This window comes from Diorhabda carinulata, chromosome 4 (assembly GCF_026250575.1).
Source record: "Diorhabda carinulata isolate Delta chromosome 4, icDioCari1.1, whole genome shotgun sequence".
In the NCBI taxonomy this organism is placed as follows: Eukaryota; Metazoa; Arthropoda; class Insecta; order Coleoptera; family Chrysomelidae; genus Diorhabda; species Diorhabda carinulata.
In genome coordinates, this window is record NC_079463.1 from 11,975,052 (window position 1) to 11,992,257 (window position 17,206).

Genomic DNA, 17,206 nt, shown 5'->3' on the forward strand with positions numbered 1-17,206 from the left:
ATTATTTGTTCTCGAAACTTCTCCCTTTATATGTACCCATACTAGTTCAATCGGATTTGGTTCGCAACGATATGATGAAGATCTACCCACCGTCTTTCCAAGATTTTCCCCAATTTCATATTTTTTAAATTCCTCCCTGAAGGTAGCATGGTGTATTTAAGAAAAAACTAATGGTAATCGAAAAAATATGGTAATTTTATACTTTCGCGGTCCCCTCGTTTTTTGGCTCTAATAAATCGTAAAAATCTTCCGATTTCGATGAATTTTTTTGTAAAATCTTCGTTTTTACGGCGGATTTACGAAAAAAATTATGAGAATATGAAAAAATGAAAACTTATATTGGTAGCAGGGCTTTAAATGTTCATGAAAATGCACTCATTCACGCAGGGCCGGAATAAGCTAGGGGCTTGGGGGGGCTATAGCCCCGGGCCCCAGGTCCAAAAGGGCCCCATCATTTGGAAATCATTCTGTATTTTTTGATGTGTTGATACCACAAATCTAACGTATTGATATTATTTTGTGAATTTTTCCGGGTTTTTGAATTCCTTAAGGAGGCCCCGTCATTATTTTAGCCCCGGGCCTTATAAATCTTAATCCGGCCCTGCATTCACGTACTTATAATTGTTGATAACTTTATTCCAAATAATCAAATAAAGCTGTTATATTTTTTTTCATAATCTCCACAAAAAAAATGAACAAATTTTGAAATCAAACTTATAGAGAAATGTTGATTTATCATGTTTTTACAATTAGAAATAATAGGGACTTATTGAACTGCGATATAGTACTAGCAGTAATAAATCCGGCATATTATATTGACATACGCAAGCGCAACATAAATTTAAATAACAGAAATTCCATTAAAGTTACTGCTAGACTTAAGCTATGTAGGAATAAAGAAAGCAGTATTTTTCCATTTTCGCGCGATGGAAAAGAAAACAAGATTAAGATTTACTTTCGAAGATGATTCTGCTCAGGGAATTTATTACAAACAACCTAATCAATCTAAATATATACAATCTACAATTTAAAATATATATTTTGCTTAGCTCATAGTTTAAACTATTTTTTGTTTTTTGTTATCAGAACAAAAATCATTGAGCCATTTGTTATAGGAAGTACCTTATGGAACTAAGTCCAATGTTTCATTTGCATAAAATACATTGGAGATTATAGTTTTGCTATGGAATGATGGTTAGTTTTAAATCTAGGCTAAAAAATAAATCAGGTAGGACATCTATCGGATTTTTATTAAAATTTGGAGATTTTACACTTTGGCACCAGCCCCCTCATATTTATTCACAGATGTCACTTACAATCGCTTATAATTGAATAAATTTTAATTGTCAGTTTGCGATCAGTATAGATGGACTTACTTCTGCATACATACTCATTTTTTCTTGGGTTAACCAATTCAAATTGTTTAAATTTTGTAAGAACATTTCCTCTTTGTGCAAGGATGTGGTTTTAATAGTTTGTGATATTGATTGTGTTGATCTTCCAAACATCTTCCTCAGTTCACTTAACCGTGCTTCTTAAAAGAATGCACAATGCTGTTAAACCTAAAATAAATATTAAGGGTGTTCACAGATTTTTTTTAATTCCCTGACTTTCCCTGACCAGATTAGAAAATTCCCTAGTCATGTCAAGGTGTGCATTTATTTAGAAACAGTGATTGATTTAAAATAATAATAATACAGATAATAATAATAATTAAAATATTGTACTATAATCAAATATTGTTTTTAACATTTTTCTTCAATTTTTATCTAAAATAAAATTCGTATTGGACTAAAATTTGAGTGGTTTATGAAATAGGTCCCAGCCAGGTCCTAGGGTCAAAAATGGGATGAGGGGGTAACTACTACTTACCATCTACACGATCACCAACCCTGAAATAACTATTTCTGGAATTCTTAGGTGAATTCTAAATGTTCCCTTCTAAAGCGGAAATAATTCAGAATTTCTTTATGTTTATTATAATATCACAAACTCTCATCACATCTCATCATCATTTCCACCTGCCAAAATTATGGTTTCCAATACTTCTTCCATTATCAGGAATAAATAAATTATGAAAAAAAGTAAACACTCACACAACACCTATTTGTAGGCTAGAAATAAAAACAACCTTAAATGAGAGTGTCAATAGCTCTCTTTATGAAAAGCCCGTTAAAGCTTATAATAAGGGATTTTCTTATTTACTGCTAGCTCTATATGGCGGTTCAATAAGTCCCTAATAATAATTTCACTTAAAACTATTAAAATCATTAAAGTTATATGGACAAAAACATTCTTAAAATCACTTATTGTAATCAAGTGTACAAGATTAAAAATTAACTTTGAAAAATTAAAAATTTTCACCGTTAAAAAAATGGTACCTTACTAAGGTTGACTATTAAAGAGAATTTGGAGTTGGTCGAGGAGCGGGGGAGGGTCTGTTTGAAAAGCAGACCAAATGTGAACATTTGTTCTGAATTTTTAGCACACCCCCCTAACCTAATCGTACTTAACCTTTTTTTTGGCCCAGTGGAGGGGGGTGGAAGCTAATGCCGTCCTCACAACGGGCGGGTGCAATGCTGTGAGTTTGTGTGGGACCACTAAACCACTGCCGCTTCAGTAGTTATTGATATATCTAGTTAGATTTGGGCTTATTTCTTTATCCTCAAATGCCTTGACTATTTTATACCATTTAGCGGTATTGAAAGCGTTCTTAATGTCCACAGCCACAATTACTCCCCACTTGTGGCCTGTATCTTTTACGACTCCCTTTAATTCCTTTATTGCCGACACCGTACATCTTTTGGGTCGGAAGCCATGCTGGTGGGGAGATAGAAGATTTTTGCCCTCAATCTCCTCCGCTAGTCTGTTTGCTATCGTACGTTCGATTGCTCTTTTTCAACATTTCTACGTACTTATCGACGTCTAGGTAGGTCCTCTTTCTGTTGTTTGGGCTTTTCCTCTTTATTACTCCCTTTATTTTTATCTGATATCGAACATATCTGTGGTGGGTGTATGGGTTGACATGCTCTATGCACCAGTTAATGATCTTATTGTAGTTACTGGTGTGGCAGAGACCTAACCTAACCTAACCTAACATAACCCCCTTAACCTAACCTAACCTAACCTTACCTGACCTAGCCTAACCAATATAAGTTCTCATTTTTTTTATTCCAATATTTTTTCTCATAAATCCGACATAAAAACGAAGATTTAAGCAAAAATTCATCGAAATCGGATGATTTTTCGATTTTCTAGAACCAAAAAGCGAGGGAACCACGAAAGTATAAAATTACCAGAAATATATCATTATTCTAGGAACTTTTCATGGAATATACCTATTAGTAATCAGTCTACATTTTTTTATAAATCACTCTTTAATTAAATCATAAATTCCATTTTGCATGCACAGAAAGGTAAAATGGACCGCGTTAAAGGGCAATATTGACGGAAATTCACAGTCTAATCTGAAGAACACCTTTCACATACAAAACTCGTGTTCTTATCGTCGACGTCAACTTCGGTGCAACTACAATCTGCCCAGAGGAGACAAATGGGGCATTGCACCCAACCTTCGTTCGATTAGGAAAAAAGATGAGAGCAATAGAAGCACTTTGTTTTTCCCTTCTTTTGTGTTGTTTTTTCGTCTTTGTTCCTTCATTAGTCTTCTCTCCAGTTTCCAGATTAAGATTCTTCTTCACTCTCTTTGCTTCAGTTGCTTGATATGTCATATTATTTTATGGGCAGATGTTTTCGGAAACGGCATTATCGTTTTTAAACTAACAAGAACTTCTTCTTTATTCCGGTCGGTTATAGGTGGATTGGCTTCTGCAGCTAATGCTTGGATTAGTAGTTCTTCCGATGGAAAATTTTTTACAGTATTATCAGTTGCCAGTAATGATGGAGAAAACGATACTTACATCTCTGAATATTGTGCCTGGTAAATCTGACGTCTGAGGCACATCCACCGAAGTAGACAGCTAAGGCTCGATTATGATGAATTCCTTGACTACTGCAGAGTACTGAGTAGCTCGTGAAGTGGGTTCGTCATCAATCACTTCTTGCAACTTTGTTTCACGTAACTGAGATGGTCCACTGGTAATAGGTGGCTGAGATTCGTTAACCCAGCCTTTCATCGTCTGTTTCACTGTTATTTAATGCGATATCAGTTGTAGAAATCACCAAAAAATGCTACTGGGAAACGATTCCGATTTAAAGGACAGATGCATACACATTGTAAGGTGTTGACAGTGTAGCAGTTTTGTGAAAAAGCTTCTAAAGCCACTTATTTATTCATCTTTAGTCAATTGGTTACAGCTTCTGTATAATAAGTAGAGAGAGGCTTCATGAATCCCACTTCTAAGGGCTGAAAGCAGTGAGTGCAATGCGGCGGAAATGACAGGATATGCTTGCTCTCATGCCAAATCAACATTTTCTGAATTTGTTAAGCGACTGGCATGCCTGTCAAGTAAGAGCAATACAGGATTATCTGGAGATGCTCTTGAAAACAGAATGAATTCTTTGAATCTTGCCGTTAGTATACCCTCATTCATCCTTCATCCTTTTTTATGGGAAAACGAACATTGATGGCATGTAGGATCCATCAGCTAACCAATCAGCCACATTCCTTCGAAGTCTTTCTTTCACATACACATACAATACTTTTAAAAGGCTTTTGAAAGGCCTTAGTCCAACCAATATAAAAGCTAAACTAGATTCTACTCTGGATCGTCGACTGCTGCTTCGTTTACAACTGTAAAACATTGGGTATCAGAGATTGAACGAGGCCGTGAGACCTGCAAAGACCAAAATCGCAGTGATCGACCAAATGAGGCGACAACTTCAGAAATGATGATGAAAATCCAAAAAGCGGTACTGGATGATCGTCGTCCGAAAGTGCACGAGTCCAAGGGCCCAAAAAAGGCAAAGATCGTTTCATTGCATCGGTTGGTTGGGATGCTCGTGGTATAATTTTCATTGACTATCTCGAAAAAGGATAAACTATCAGCGGCGAGTATTATGCGAACTTATTGCAACATTTGAACGAAGAAATCAATCAAAAACGGCTATGAAGAAAGTGCTGTTTCGTCAAGACAATGCACCAGCTCACACATCCGCTATTGCACTGGCCAAAATTTTCTATGTTGGGCCAGGTACGCTTTCGGGAGTCGCGCGGGAGTGAGAATCCGAGGAAGCAAACACGTTCTTGTAGTTTGTTGAGGGTCGTTAACGACCCTTAGGCATTAATAACTCTAACTGCACTAGTTTGAAAAGATTAAGACCTTTCGGAAATTATAACCCAAGTTCAGTAGATCACCTATCAGCTGATTTTCGAAAGTCGCGTGGAAATTTAACACATGATCTACAAGAACTTTTGATTTTTATTTCTTTTTTGTGTGTTATTTCTTCATTGATATTTATTTATCTGTAGCGATCAGAAACACGTATAAGCTTTCGGGAGTCACGTGGGAATGAGAATCTGAGGAAGCAAACACTTCAGTTTAGTTTGAGTGTCATTAACAACCCCTTAAGCTTTAACGAGTTAAATAGTAAGCTCCTAGCTACATTTGAGACGTTGCTACTATAGTACAGACGAAAGATGAAGCTATTCATCAATTTTTTGGCTGCAATCTTTGAAGTTTTGTTGATACGTTAACACTCGTAGTTTTTTTTGTATTTTAAAAATATATAGAGTCACCCTCGTAACGATATTTTAATGCTGCATGGGAATATATACCTAATATCTTTGTAATGGTATAGGATGTTTATTTTTCAGTATTCGGGACGCCGGGCGCTAGGAAAGAAGGTGAGAGGGAACGTAAAAAAAACTTTTCGGCTAATTCTGGGTGGTCCATTCATAACATCGCGATCGTGACATGTGTGGTGGAACAAAATCTAATGGACTTGTGTTTATTTAACAAACTGACAGTAATACGTCACATATCGTGAACACACACACGATTTTAATGCTACTGTTTTACTAATTTAGTTAGATATTTAATAGACTCATCGCTTCGTAATGTAATATATATATATATTTCGAAAGTGTATTCTGCCGTTCTTCAAAGGGGAAATCAACTACTTTCCTGGCTAATGCCTCGACGAAAATTGAATTATATATATCTTTGTCAATCGACCTTTTTGTCGATATTAACATCCCCAATGGCTCCCAGTTGCAAGGAGACGTTTGTAACCACTGACTAGTTTCGAATTTATTACGTCTAATGCTAGATTTCTACCTGACAAGTGGTTCGCAGTTGGAAGTGAGGATTGCGTCAGTTAGCGTTCGTTGGGAAATGTTTAACTACATGAACCAAATAGGCGCGCCCTTTGACGTTGTCTTCAGTTTGGGTCTCAAGCCCGAACAAAAGTTTGTTATACCACTCTGATGAGACGTAATAATGTCGAAACTAGTCAGTGGTTACAGATAAAAACTTGACGTTTCAACTACATTCAATCTTTATCGAAATATTTTGATACAGAAGAGACCTTTCGATGTTGAATAAGATATCCCAAATATATCAAAATAAATTATTTCTACTATTCATGCTCGAAATAATTACGAAATTTAAAATTTCGAAAATATATTCTACCCCCAATGGGGATGTTAAGACCGAAAAAAAGGTCGATTGACATCATGCCCTTCAGAGGAGATGTAATTCAATATTCGTCTAGGCATTAGCCAGGAAAGTAGTTGTTTTCTTCTTTGAAGATAGGCAGAATACATTTTCGAGATATTTAATTTCGAAATTATTTCTGAGGTGAATAGTAGAAATCATTTATTTTGATATATTTAACACACCTTATCCAAAGGTCTCTTCTGTATCAAAATATTTTGATAAAGACTGAAAGTAGTCAAAGCGTCAAGTTTTTTGTGTCTTTCAGAAATTTATAAAAACTAATTTTATGACAGAAGAAACCTGAAATAAAGATGATTTATAAACATAATCATATAATCTTTTAAAAATAACACAATTACGTATAATCTACGAACGCTAGTCTTAGGGTTAAGGATAGTGAAAATGTAAAAAGAAACAAAGTTCAATAACTGCTTAAACTTACTATATATACATCAACAAAACAAAATACACAAGAATATATACAAAACGTAAGACTATATCAAGTCGCGCGTGTCGAAACTCTAGAAGCAGCGTAGCTCCGCAGAGATCTAGGCGTTCGAGTACTGCCCACTTTGCCGCCCCGAGAGATAATGACTTTCTTCTCGAATCAAAACCCATAGCCTGGATTCCTGTGCTTTGGAAATTCCCAAAAGAAGATAGGGTTCGAAGGGTTGAAGGATTATCGTTTTATTGAGATAGTGATTCGGAGAAATATGTACTTTTATTATTATTTGCGACGGCACATGGCGTGGTCGCCATCTAGAAATTAACGTTGAATCCTATATTGTCAAAAATCTAGCCTTGTAATTACTCGGAGTATTATAAAAGAACAGACATCGTAGAAGAACACAATTATAAAAAAAAACAACGATCGTTGAAAAGACTATAAAAGGCGGGGAAAAAGGTTGTGGAAGAGTTACCAAAAGAAAACAAAAAAGTGTGAGTTGTGACCGAATGAACTTAAACGAGTTAGTTACGAAAAAATACGGGTCGAGAATGATAAAGTCAGTTACGAGTTACCGAAACATAAATAAAAATCCGGAACGTGTGAGTTACCAAAAAGATTCTTAACGTGTGGAGTTAGTTAATAAAAATATTAAGCAAATACCGGGACGAGAATCATAAAAGTCAATTACTAGTAACGAGATAAATAAAATTCCCGAAGTGTAAGCAGTGATCGAAAGAAAAAAGATCTGGTACGAGTTACTGAAAGATAAACAAAAGTCCTGAACCAAAATTATTGGGAATCCTGAACTGAGAAGGAGACTTCGTAAATATAAACATTCGTCACTTTTAGATCGTCATTCGTAATTAAAGTAGTGCAATCAAACATAACCTAGATAGACTACACTTCTTTTTAGAATCTAACATTATACGAGGATGTTCACAGACAAAAATATTTTTATTTCTCTTTTAGCTCCATATACTTTTCCCTGCGATGTTCAATAAGTTCGATACTCTTTTTATAATAAGAATCGTCAAGCTCCTCAAAATAGCCATTAACTACAGACATCACCTCTTCATTGTTGAAAAATTTTTTACCATCGAGTCATTTTTTCAAAACTGGGAACAGAAAATAATCTGAGAAGGCTAAATCTGGCGAATAGAGTGCATGAGGTAGCATTTATTAATTATGGCCATTGCAATAACGGATGTGTGAGCTGGTGCATTGTCTTGATAAAACAACATTTTCTTCTAAGCCAAATGCGTCCGTTTTTGCTTGATTTTCTCACTGAAACGTTGCAATTAGTTCCCATAATACTCGCCGTTTTTCCTTTTTTGAGATAGACAACGAAATTTATCCTACGTGCTTCCCAAAACACCGACGCCATGACTGTGCCTGCAGATGAAACGGTCTTTATATTCTTCTTTGGTTCAGGTTCTTCTTTTTAAGTTTTTATTGTTTCTGCGGTTCATCCATGGTTATTAAACGGCAAAAAATCGGCTTTATTTTTGTGAAACATTGCCAAACACTAATGGCCACCGATAGAAACATCTTCACGACGCTGTTTTTGTGAGCAAACGCGGCATCCATCTCATGTTCAAATTTTTAGTTAATATGCGATGTACCGCACTTTTTGAAATGCCTACAATGTCTGCTAGCTCGCACACTTTCAGTCGACGATCATCCAGTAAGCCTTTGTGAATTTTCTTCAACATTTTTGGAGTCGTCACCTTATTTGGTCGACAACTGTGATGCTGGTCCTCACCGGTCGTACGACCTCGTTTAAACTATGCTACCCAATATTTCACTGTTGTTAATGAAGTAGTAGTCTCACTCAGAGTAGAATCAAGTTCAGCCTTTATACTGGTTGGGCGAAGCCCTTTCGACTAATAGTTATTTGTATGTCAAGTACTGAAAGTGCTACTTTGTTGGACAAGTCTGAAAACAGACGATCCGCGGCGTACACAACATTTTTTAGACGACGCATAAGATCCAAAACTTTTTCAATTGAGGAAAGAAAATAAATAATAGAGAATTATAAACATTTTATTTATAATTTTTTCTGGTGACACCAATTCAGAAAGAGCTCATACTGTTTTTCGTACCTTGCACGAGATTTATCCGGCAACTAATTAAGAACGGCCGCATTGCTTTCTTCGGTGAGATCAGGTGGCGTGGATTCCAGTAACTCTTCATCGCTGATCTTTCATTGTTAATCATTAATTTAGACAAAACTTCGGATAAAACAAACAATTACAGAAAATTAAAAATTTAAGGTTATGCAAAATCATCGAAGTGAAACTGTCAACTGTCAAACTTGAGATGGCTCGAGTCACTTTAGAGCGTCCCGAAAGTATCTTGCAGTACGGAACTGTTACTTTCACTACATGGAACACTCAAAACGCAACTTTCGGTATGTAAATCCATACAGAACGAACAACTTTCAGATGGTATCGTCTAAAAAAGTATTTTATCACATGAAGATGACCAATTTTTCCATGTTCACAAATTTACTGAGAATCTTAATTATTGATGGTTGCAAAACAAATTTCAAACAACGTGGCGTCTTCAAACTTGAAACATATGTTGTATAGATTGTGTACTTTCAAATACAGTGATATTTTCAAGCAACTACTGCCATCTCTGGGTCAGGCCAGGTACTTATGGGACCATCATCGTAAAGTATAGTTATTTAATACAAATCAATCAAATAATATTAGTATTCATAATTATTTTAGTACTCTCTCATGAATTAAAATAAACTTTAGATCACAAAACGAGATATAAAGCTAGATGAATTTTTTCATTATTTCACATGTTTAACAATTTTTTTGAGTAATTCCATCTAGATTAGAACGCATTATGTATTTAGCTTCGCTTTTTCACTGAAAGTGAAGGGAAGGGACTAAAATAAAATCTATTTGTTTGCGGTGGGAATTTATGTAGCTCCTGATGAATGACTGTTTATTAGATTTAATTGGTATATATTGGAGAAACTGTAATGCACTGAGAGAGATAAATGACATGATGAATTACTTCGACTATAAATACATTCGGAAGATCTTTTGGTTGATACCGGGGTCTTCAAAGTGGCACTAAAAGATTCACATCGCACAATTTTGACGTGTATTATAAATGAAAAAAGAATAGACATTATTGAAACCTTTTTAATATCAAAAAAATAATCATACTTTTGTATAATTTTGTTGACGTCTGAAAAAAGCCGTAAAATTATTTTTGGTACTGGGATCAACGTAACGCTCAACTGATATACTGTCTCTATTAACATAAGGTTACCGTAAGCAATAGCGCTCAAATCATGGAAAACAATTGAACCCGTAGTAGTAGAAGAGTATCGCAGAACTAGTTTCCAGAGCTTAACACAAGATGACAACCTCGCAATAACCTACAATATTCATAAACCTTGTTTAATTTAATTTCGTCTTTATGCTTTGGACTCGCGTGCAGATATTTGTAGTAGATAAAGAAAAAAATTATTGTTGATTATTCGAATGTTTAATTTATGGGACAGATCGTGTCAAAGCTAGAAACAATCGAATGTTATTCTCGTAAGGTGTCCATAATATTTTGTACAACGCTGTCTTATTGAAAATACATATTGTCTTTTTTTAGTCCTTTTCTTCTGAAGAGTAATCTTATTCCCATTTTCCATTGAATAGAATTGGAAACTTGATTAACTAACACCAAGAGCAGCTGATAACATTGCTTTTATTTATGCTGTTGCTTCTTAAATAACTTACTGAGGTTTTATTTTCGAGTTAGAAAATTAGAAACAAATATTTATAATTGTTTATCAAAATATTCTTCATTGATATCAATACACTTTTGCGTGCATTTGAACCAATTGTCGAGGCATTTTTTTCCATTCCGATTGAGGTATCTCCAAAACATGTGATTTGAACGCATCGATCGCTTCTTCAGGTGTAAAAAAACGCTGACCTCGCAATTTATTATTTATTTATATATAAATGAGAACTGTACGGCATATTACTCATTAATTCGATGGTTTGACTGTTCAAAAATCTTCTTTTTTGAACTGATGTGTTATAGCTCGCATTGTCGTGAAGAATCTTCTGCACCTGGTTTCCCTGATTTGGCGAAGCCCCCCATAAGAACAAAAATAATAATAATAAAACTGAAATAATCCTCACGCGAAGAGAATTTTTTTTAGGCAATTTTGGCTGTAAAAAATTCTCGATTTTTGAACTTTTTACACTTAAAGTGCACCACGAGAAGATTAGGTTAAGTTAGTTTAGTTTAGGTTAGGTTAGGTTAGGTTAATATAAACAAATCTATAATATAAAAATGAATCGCAAAATGTGTGGGTAAGCGCATAACTCAACAACGCCTGGACCAATTTGGCCAAATCTTTTTTTAAAATGTTCGTTGAAGTTCAAGGATGGTTTTTACGGCGAGAAAAATTAGAATTATTGCTGGAAAATTCCTAAAAATAGCTCTTTTCTTTTTCCCATACAAATGATTTGTAACTAAAACGTAGTCAATTTGAGCACTCACTGTTGTCTAAGCAATGTAGGTGTGTTCCTAACGTCAAAGATCATATCTATCAAAACAATGTGTGTGTGTGCGTTGGAGCACAGAATACATAGTTGGAGGAGTTTAATGTCGCGTTCCGAAACTCGCGTTTCTTTTGTATTAGTTTCGGCACGCGAGATAAAATGCAGCAGTTTCCACGTCATTACATCAGTCAAACAAAAATCGCGTTAGCAACAGTGTTTTATTATTTTTAATATCCAAACAAAAACAATTCGTACGGCTAAAAAAAACAATTCGTACGGCTTAAAAGGATTTGACTTCAAGTCATATCAAATTAAAAAAAAAAAAGTTGTCTGTTACCTAATCTACTGAGTTTGCTTTTGTCAACTGATACACGAAACAAATTCGTATATCGTGTTTTTTGCAGAGTGTTTAGTTAGTTAGTGTTTGATTAGTTCGTGATTAGTGAAAAAATAATGTATATTTGATATGCCTCCTATAAGACGAAGCAATTTAGGTAGAAGAACCAGAAATGCTACAAACCAAGCTAATTACCGATCTAATCGTACTGCACAAGAACGTGACGACGGAAATGAACGTGAAAGAATTCGGATATCACAAACGCGTGAAGCGCGAGCGCGACATTCAACTAATAATCGCGCAAGTTTGAATCGAGCTGCTTTCAGTTACGATGTGTCAATTGACTACAGTAACTACCAATGTGTTGTTATTGGTTCTATGAACTCGGTTTGCTCACACTGTAAGGCATTAAAATACAAAAACGAAGCCAATGGATTGTGTTGCGCAAATGGTAAAGTGAAATTGATACCATTGGATCCACCACCAGAACCATTGTACTCATTGGTTTCAGGAATAGGAACAGATTCTATACACTTTTTGACACATATCCAACAATATAACAATTGCTTTCAAATGACTTCATTTGGGGCAACAAATGTAGTTCGGGAAAATTTTATGCCAACTTTCAAGGTATGTATTATAGCAGTTACTCATAATTATTTTAGCGAACAAAATTTTCTGTCACGAAAGTTAAGATGTGTCACTTATCTTCAATTTCTTAATCATTACGAAATATATCACTTAGTCATCATATTATATGGTGATTCAGTTTCAGTGACACTTTTATTATATTTTATATATTTGATAGATATTAGTTAAAACTAAATATATACTTTTTAAGATCAAATATTATTTAAGTTTGGTCACTGACAATCCATTAATTTATACCACACCATAATATTTTTCTTATTTACAGATACAAGGGCAAATATATCACAGAGCAGGTTCACTGTTACCAGTGTCAGATAGCGACAACAAATTCCTGCAAATTTATTTTATGGGCAATTCACCACAAGAAATTGATCTGCGTTGTGCACATAACAATTTAGTAAAGAGATCTATTATAGAACAATTACAAACTTTATTTCATCAACACAATCAATTGATTATATTGTTTAAAACTGCCCTGGATCTGATGCCATCCGATAATCACAAAATTGTAATCAGAGCTGATAAAACACCTGCAGGTCAACATACAAGACGTTTTATGCACCAACTATTGATGAAGTTGCTATCGTTGTAGTTGGAGAAAACTTGGAATCCCGTGATATTGTTTTACATCGTCGGAATGATCAATTACAACGTATAAAGGAAACACACCGCTCATATGATGCACTGCAATATCCCATTATATTTTGGCAAGGTGAAGATGGCTACGATTTCTCAACAAAAATGATAAATCCCATTACAGGTAACTAAAATATTAGTTTAGCTATGGCGATAATATTTCAGTCATTATATTATGTATTTTAATTTTATATTTGAATGTTATTAAAACAAAATCTATTTACAGGTTCTGAAACCAACAAAAAAGTCAGTTCAATGAACTATTATTCATACCGCCTAATGATTCGGGAAAATGAAGATAATCACATATTGAAATGTCGGCGATTATATCACAAATATGTTGTTGACATGTATGTTAAAATTGAAACGGAGAGATTAACATTCATCAGGTTGAATCAAACCAAACTCCGATCTGAAGAGTATATTCACCTTCGAGATGCGATTAATACTGATGGAAATGCACAGAATGTCGGTCGGATGACTATTCTTCCAGCAACATACATCGGAAGCCCTCGGCATATGCACGAATATGCTCAAGATGCCATGTCGTATGTTCGTCATTATGGTACAGCAGATTTGTTCATCACATTTACATGCAATCCGCAATGGATAGAAATCAAGCAGGAGTTATTCTCTGGGCAATCACCCATTGATCGTCATGATATTACAGCCAGAGTCTTTAGACAAAAGTTGAAATCATTAATGGATTTCATCGTAAAACATAATGTGTTTGGTGAGACACGCTGCTGGATGTATTCTGTGGAGTGGCAGAAACGAGGATTGCCACATGCACACATTTTGATTTGGTTGGTTGAAAAGATAAGGCCAAATGAAGTTGACGCAGTGATATCAGCTGAAATCCCTGATGTACTAGTAGATCCTGGATTACATGAGGTAGTTATCAAACACATGATACATGGTCCCTGTGGAACTCTTAATCAAAATTCACCGTGTATGATGGATGGTAAATGTTCAAAACGATATCCACGGACATTAATATCGGAAACAATTACTGGTAATGACGGTTATCCATTGTATCGTCGCAGGTCGACAGCAGACAATGGAAAATCAACAATTGTCAAATTAAATCAACAAGATATTGAAATAGATAATCGTTGGATTGTTCCATATTCACCCATTTTATCAAAGACATTCAAAGCACACATCAACGTTGAATCTTGCCATTCAGTGAAATCAATTAAATACATTTGCAAATATGTAACCAAAGGGAGTGATATGGCTGTGATTGGAATTGGTGCAGAGAATTCCAATGATGAAGTTACCCAATACCAAATGGGCCGCTATGTCAGTAGTAATGAAGCAGTTTGGCGAATATTTTCTTTTCCTATTCATGAGAGACACCCTTCTGTTGTTCACTTAGCTGTGCATTTAGAAAATGGACAAAGAGTGTATTTTACAACACAGAACGCAGTACAAAGAGCTGCTCAGCCACCATCTACTACATTAACCAGTTTTTTTGAGACATGCCAAAACGATGATTTCGCACAAACATTGCTATATTCTGAAATGCCAAAATATTATACCTGGAATCAATCCTCAAGGAGATTTATACGACGGAAACAAGGAAAACCAGTTCCAGGATATACAGATGTATATTCCACCGATGCGATTGGCCGGATTTATTCAGTACATCCAAGCAATGATGAATGTTTTTATTTACGACTGCTATTAGTCAATGTACGTGGCGCAACATCATTCCAACAGTTACGAACTGTTGATGGTGAATTGTGTGGATCCTACAGAGAAGCCTGTCAACGTTTGCAATTACTTGAAAATGACGCTCATTGGGATCAAACTCTCAATGATGCTGTAATATCATCACACGCTCATCAAATACGAACATTGTTTTCTATAATCATATCTACATGCTTCCCATCAAACCCAATTGATTTGTGGATCAAGTACAAAGATTATACGTGTGATGATATTTTGTATCAAATACGGAATAGAATGGGAAATCCAAATATACAAATCAGTGAAGAAATTTACAATGAAGCATTGATTTCAATTGAGGACATGTGCTTGATAATGTCAAACAAACTATTAATTCAATTAGGCCTGACGGCGCCCAATCGTCCAATGCATGACGCTTTTAACCAAGAGTTGCATCGAGAAAGACTGTATGATCTCAACGCTTTGAAAGAATTAATTCAAACAAATCTTCCACTGTTAAATGAACAACAGAAGTATGTATTTGAAACTCTTATGAAAGTAACAAATGATGAAACTGGAGGGATTTACTTCTTAGATGCACCTGGTGGTACAGGAAAAACTTTTTTGATTTCATTAATATTAGCAACAATTCGCTCACAAAATAAAATTGCACTTGCACTCGCTTCGTCGGGAATCGCAGCAACTTTGCTTGAAGGTGGTCGAACAGCCCATTCAGCACTAAAATTGCCATTAAATATGCAAAGCAATAAAACTCCAACCTGTAACGTTTCGAAGAACTCTGCAATGGCAAAGGTTTTGCAGCAATGTAAATTGATTGTTTGGGATGAATGCACGATGGCACATAAAAAATCTTTGGAGGCTTTAGACAGAACCTTAAAAGATCTACGGAGCAATAATAACCGATTTGGTGGTGCAATGATTTTATTAGCAGGAGATTTTCGTCAAACATTGCCAGTGATTCCACGATCAACGCCAGCTGATGAACTCAATGCATGTCTAAAGTCCTCCAATTTGTGGAAACATGTCAAAGTACTTCATTTAAGCAAGAATATGCGTGTCGAGTTGCAAAATGACCAATCTGGAAACATATTCTCTAAACAACTCATTGACATTGGTAATGGCAAATTACCTATAGACATGTTGACTGGCTGCATTAACTTTCCTCAAAGTTTTTGTCAGTTAACTCAATCAAAAGATGAACTTATTCAGAAGGTGTTTCCAGATGTTTCTCAAAATTACAGAAACCATGATTGGTTGAGCGAACGAGCTATACTGGCTGCAAAAAAACATAGATGTAAATGAATTAAATTTCAAAATTCAAGAACAAATTACAGGCGAATTGAGGATATATAAATCAGTTGATTCGGCTACTAATCAAGATGATGTAGTCAACTATCCACCGGAATTTTTAAACTCGCTGGATTTGCCAGGATTGCCACCTCACAATCTTCAATTAAAGGTCGGATCGGTGGTTATAATGTTGCGAAATATCAACCAACCGCGTCTTTGCAACGGTACACGGTTAGCGATAAAAAAATTACTAAACAATGTGATAGAAGCAACTATACTCAAAGGAAAGTATAAAGGAGAAGATGTTCTCATACCGCGCATCCCAATGATTCCGACTGATGTGCCATTTGAGTTTAAACGACTACAGTTTCCAGTGCGGCTTGCTTTTGCTATGACTATAAACAAGTCCCAGGGGCAATCATTAAGTGTTTGTGGTATTAATCTAGAAAACCCATGTTTCTCACATGGTCAATTGTATGTTGCCTGTTCCCGTGTTGGAAAACCATCAGATTTGTTTATCTATGCGCCAGGTAATCAAACAAAAAACATCGTATACCACAAAGCACTACAATGATAATAATAATTATTATTTATGATTCACATGATTAACAATAAAGCGATTACTTACTTTTAAATCCTTATATATGTTTTATTTAATTATTTTTTATTCACAACGCCCTATCACCAGGGTGACGGTTCTGTTCAGGAGAATTTTTTAAAATACGTAGGCACAAAAACTGCCACATTACAAATCTTTTTGACAGGACGAAGTCTGTCGGGTCAGCTAGTATTAAATAAAAATAAATTTTTCAAACTTAAGTATCGATATCTCGAAAACGAAGCAAGATATCGAAAAATTTTATTCTCCATTTTCGACTTATTTTAGGTCGATTTACAATATGGCATGGAAATCGTGCCCGTATGACAATACATTCTGAGTACATTCACTATTAAAACTTTATTATGGCAATACCTGATTTGATATATTCACATC

At 35.2% G+C, this 17,206-nt stretch overlaps 1 protein-coding gene across 1 annotated transcript; it reads left to right on the top strand.

Moving 5' to 3' along the window:
* The first annotated feature begins 11,415 nt into the window (after window positions 1-11,415).
* LOC130892367 (uncharacterized) lies at window positions 11,416-17,137 on the top strand. Its single transcript, XM_057797760.1, has 5 exons — window positions 11,416-12,570; window positions 12,857-12,988; window positions 13,141-13,351; window positions 13,454-14,838; window positions 17,099-17,137. Exons 1-5 carry the CDS (start codon window positions 12,070-12,072, stop codon window positions 17,135-17,137), a joined length of 2,268 nt encoding a protein of 755 aa, XP_057653743.1. The 5' UTR covers window positions 11,416-12,069.
* The last annotated feature ends 69 nt before the right edge of the window (window positions 17,138-17,206 follow it).

Excerpts from the sequence above, each read along its gene's own strand:
- LOC130892367 (XM_057797760.1), top strand. The coding sequence starts at position 12,070 with ATGCCTCCTATAAGACGAAGCAATTTAGGTAGAAGAACCAGAAATGCT. Across the intron at positions 12,571-12,856 it reads ATTTTATGCCAACTTTCAAG|ATACAAGGGCAAATATATCA; the intron begins GTATGTATTATA and ends TCTTATTTACAG. Across the intron at positions 13,352-13,453 it reads AATGATAAATCCCATTACAG|GTTCTGAAACCAACAAAAAA; the intron begins GTAACTAAAATA and ends ATCTATTTACAG.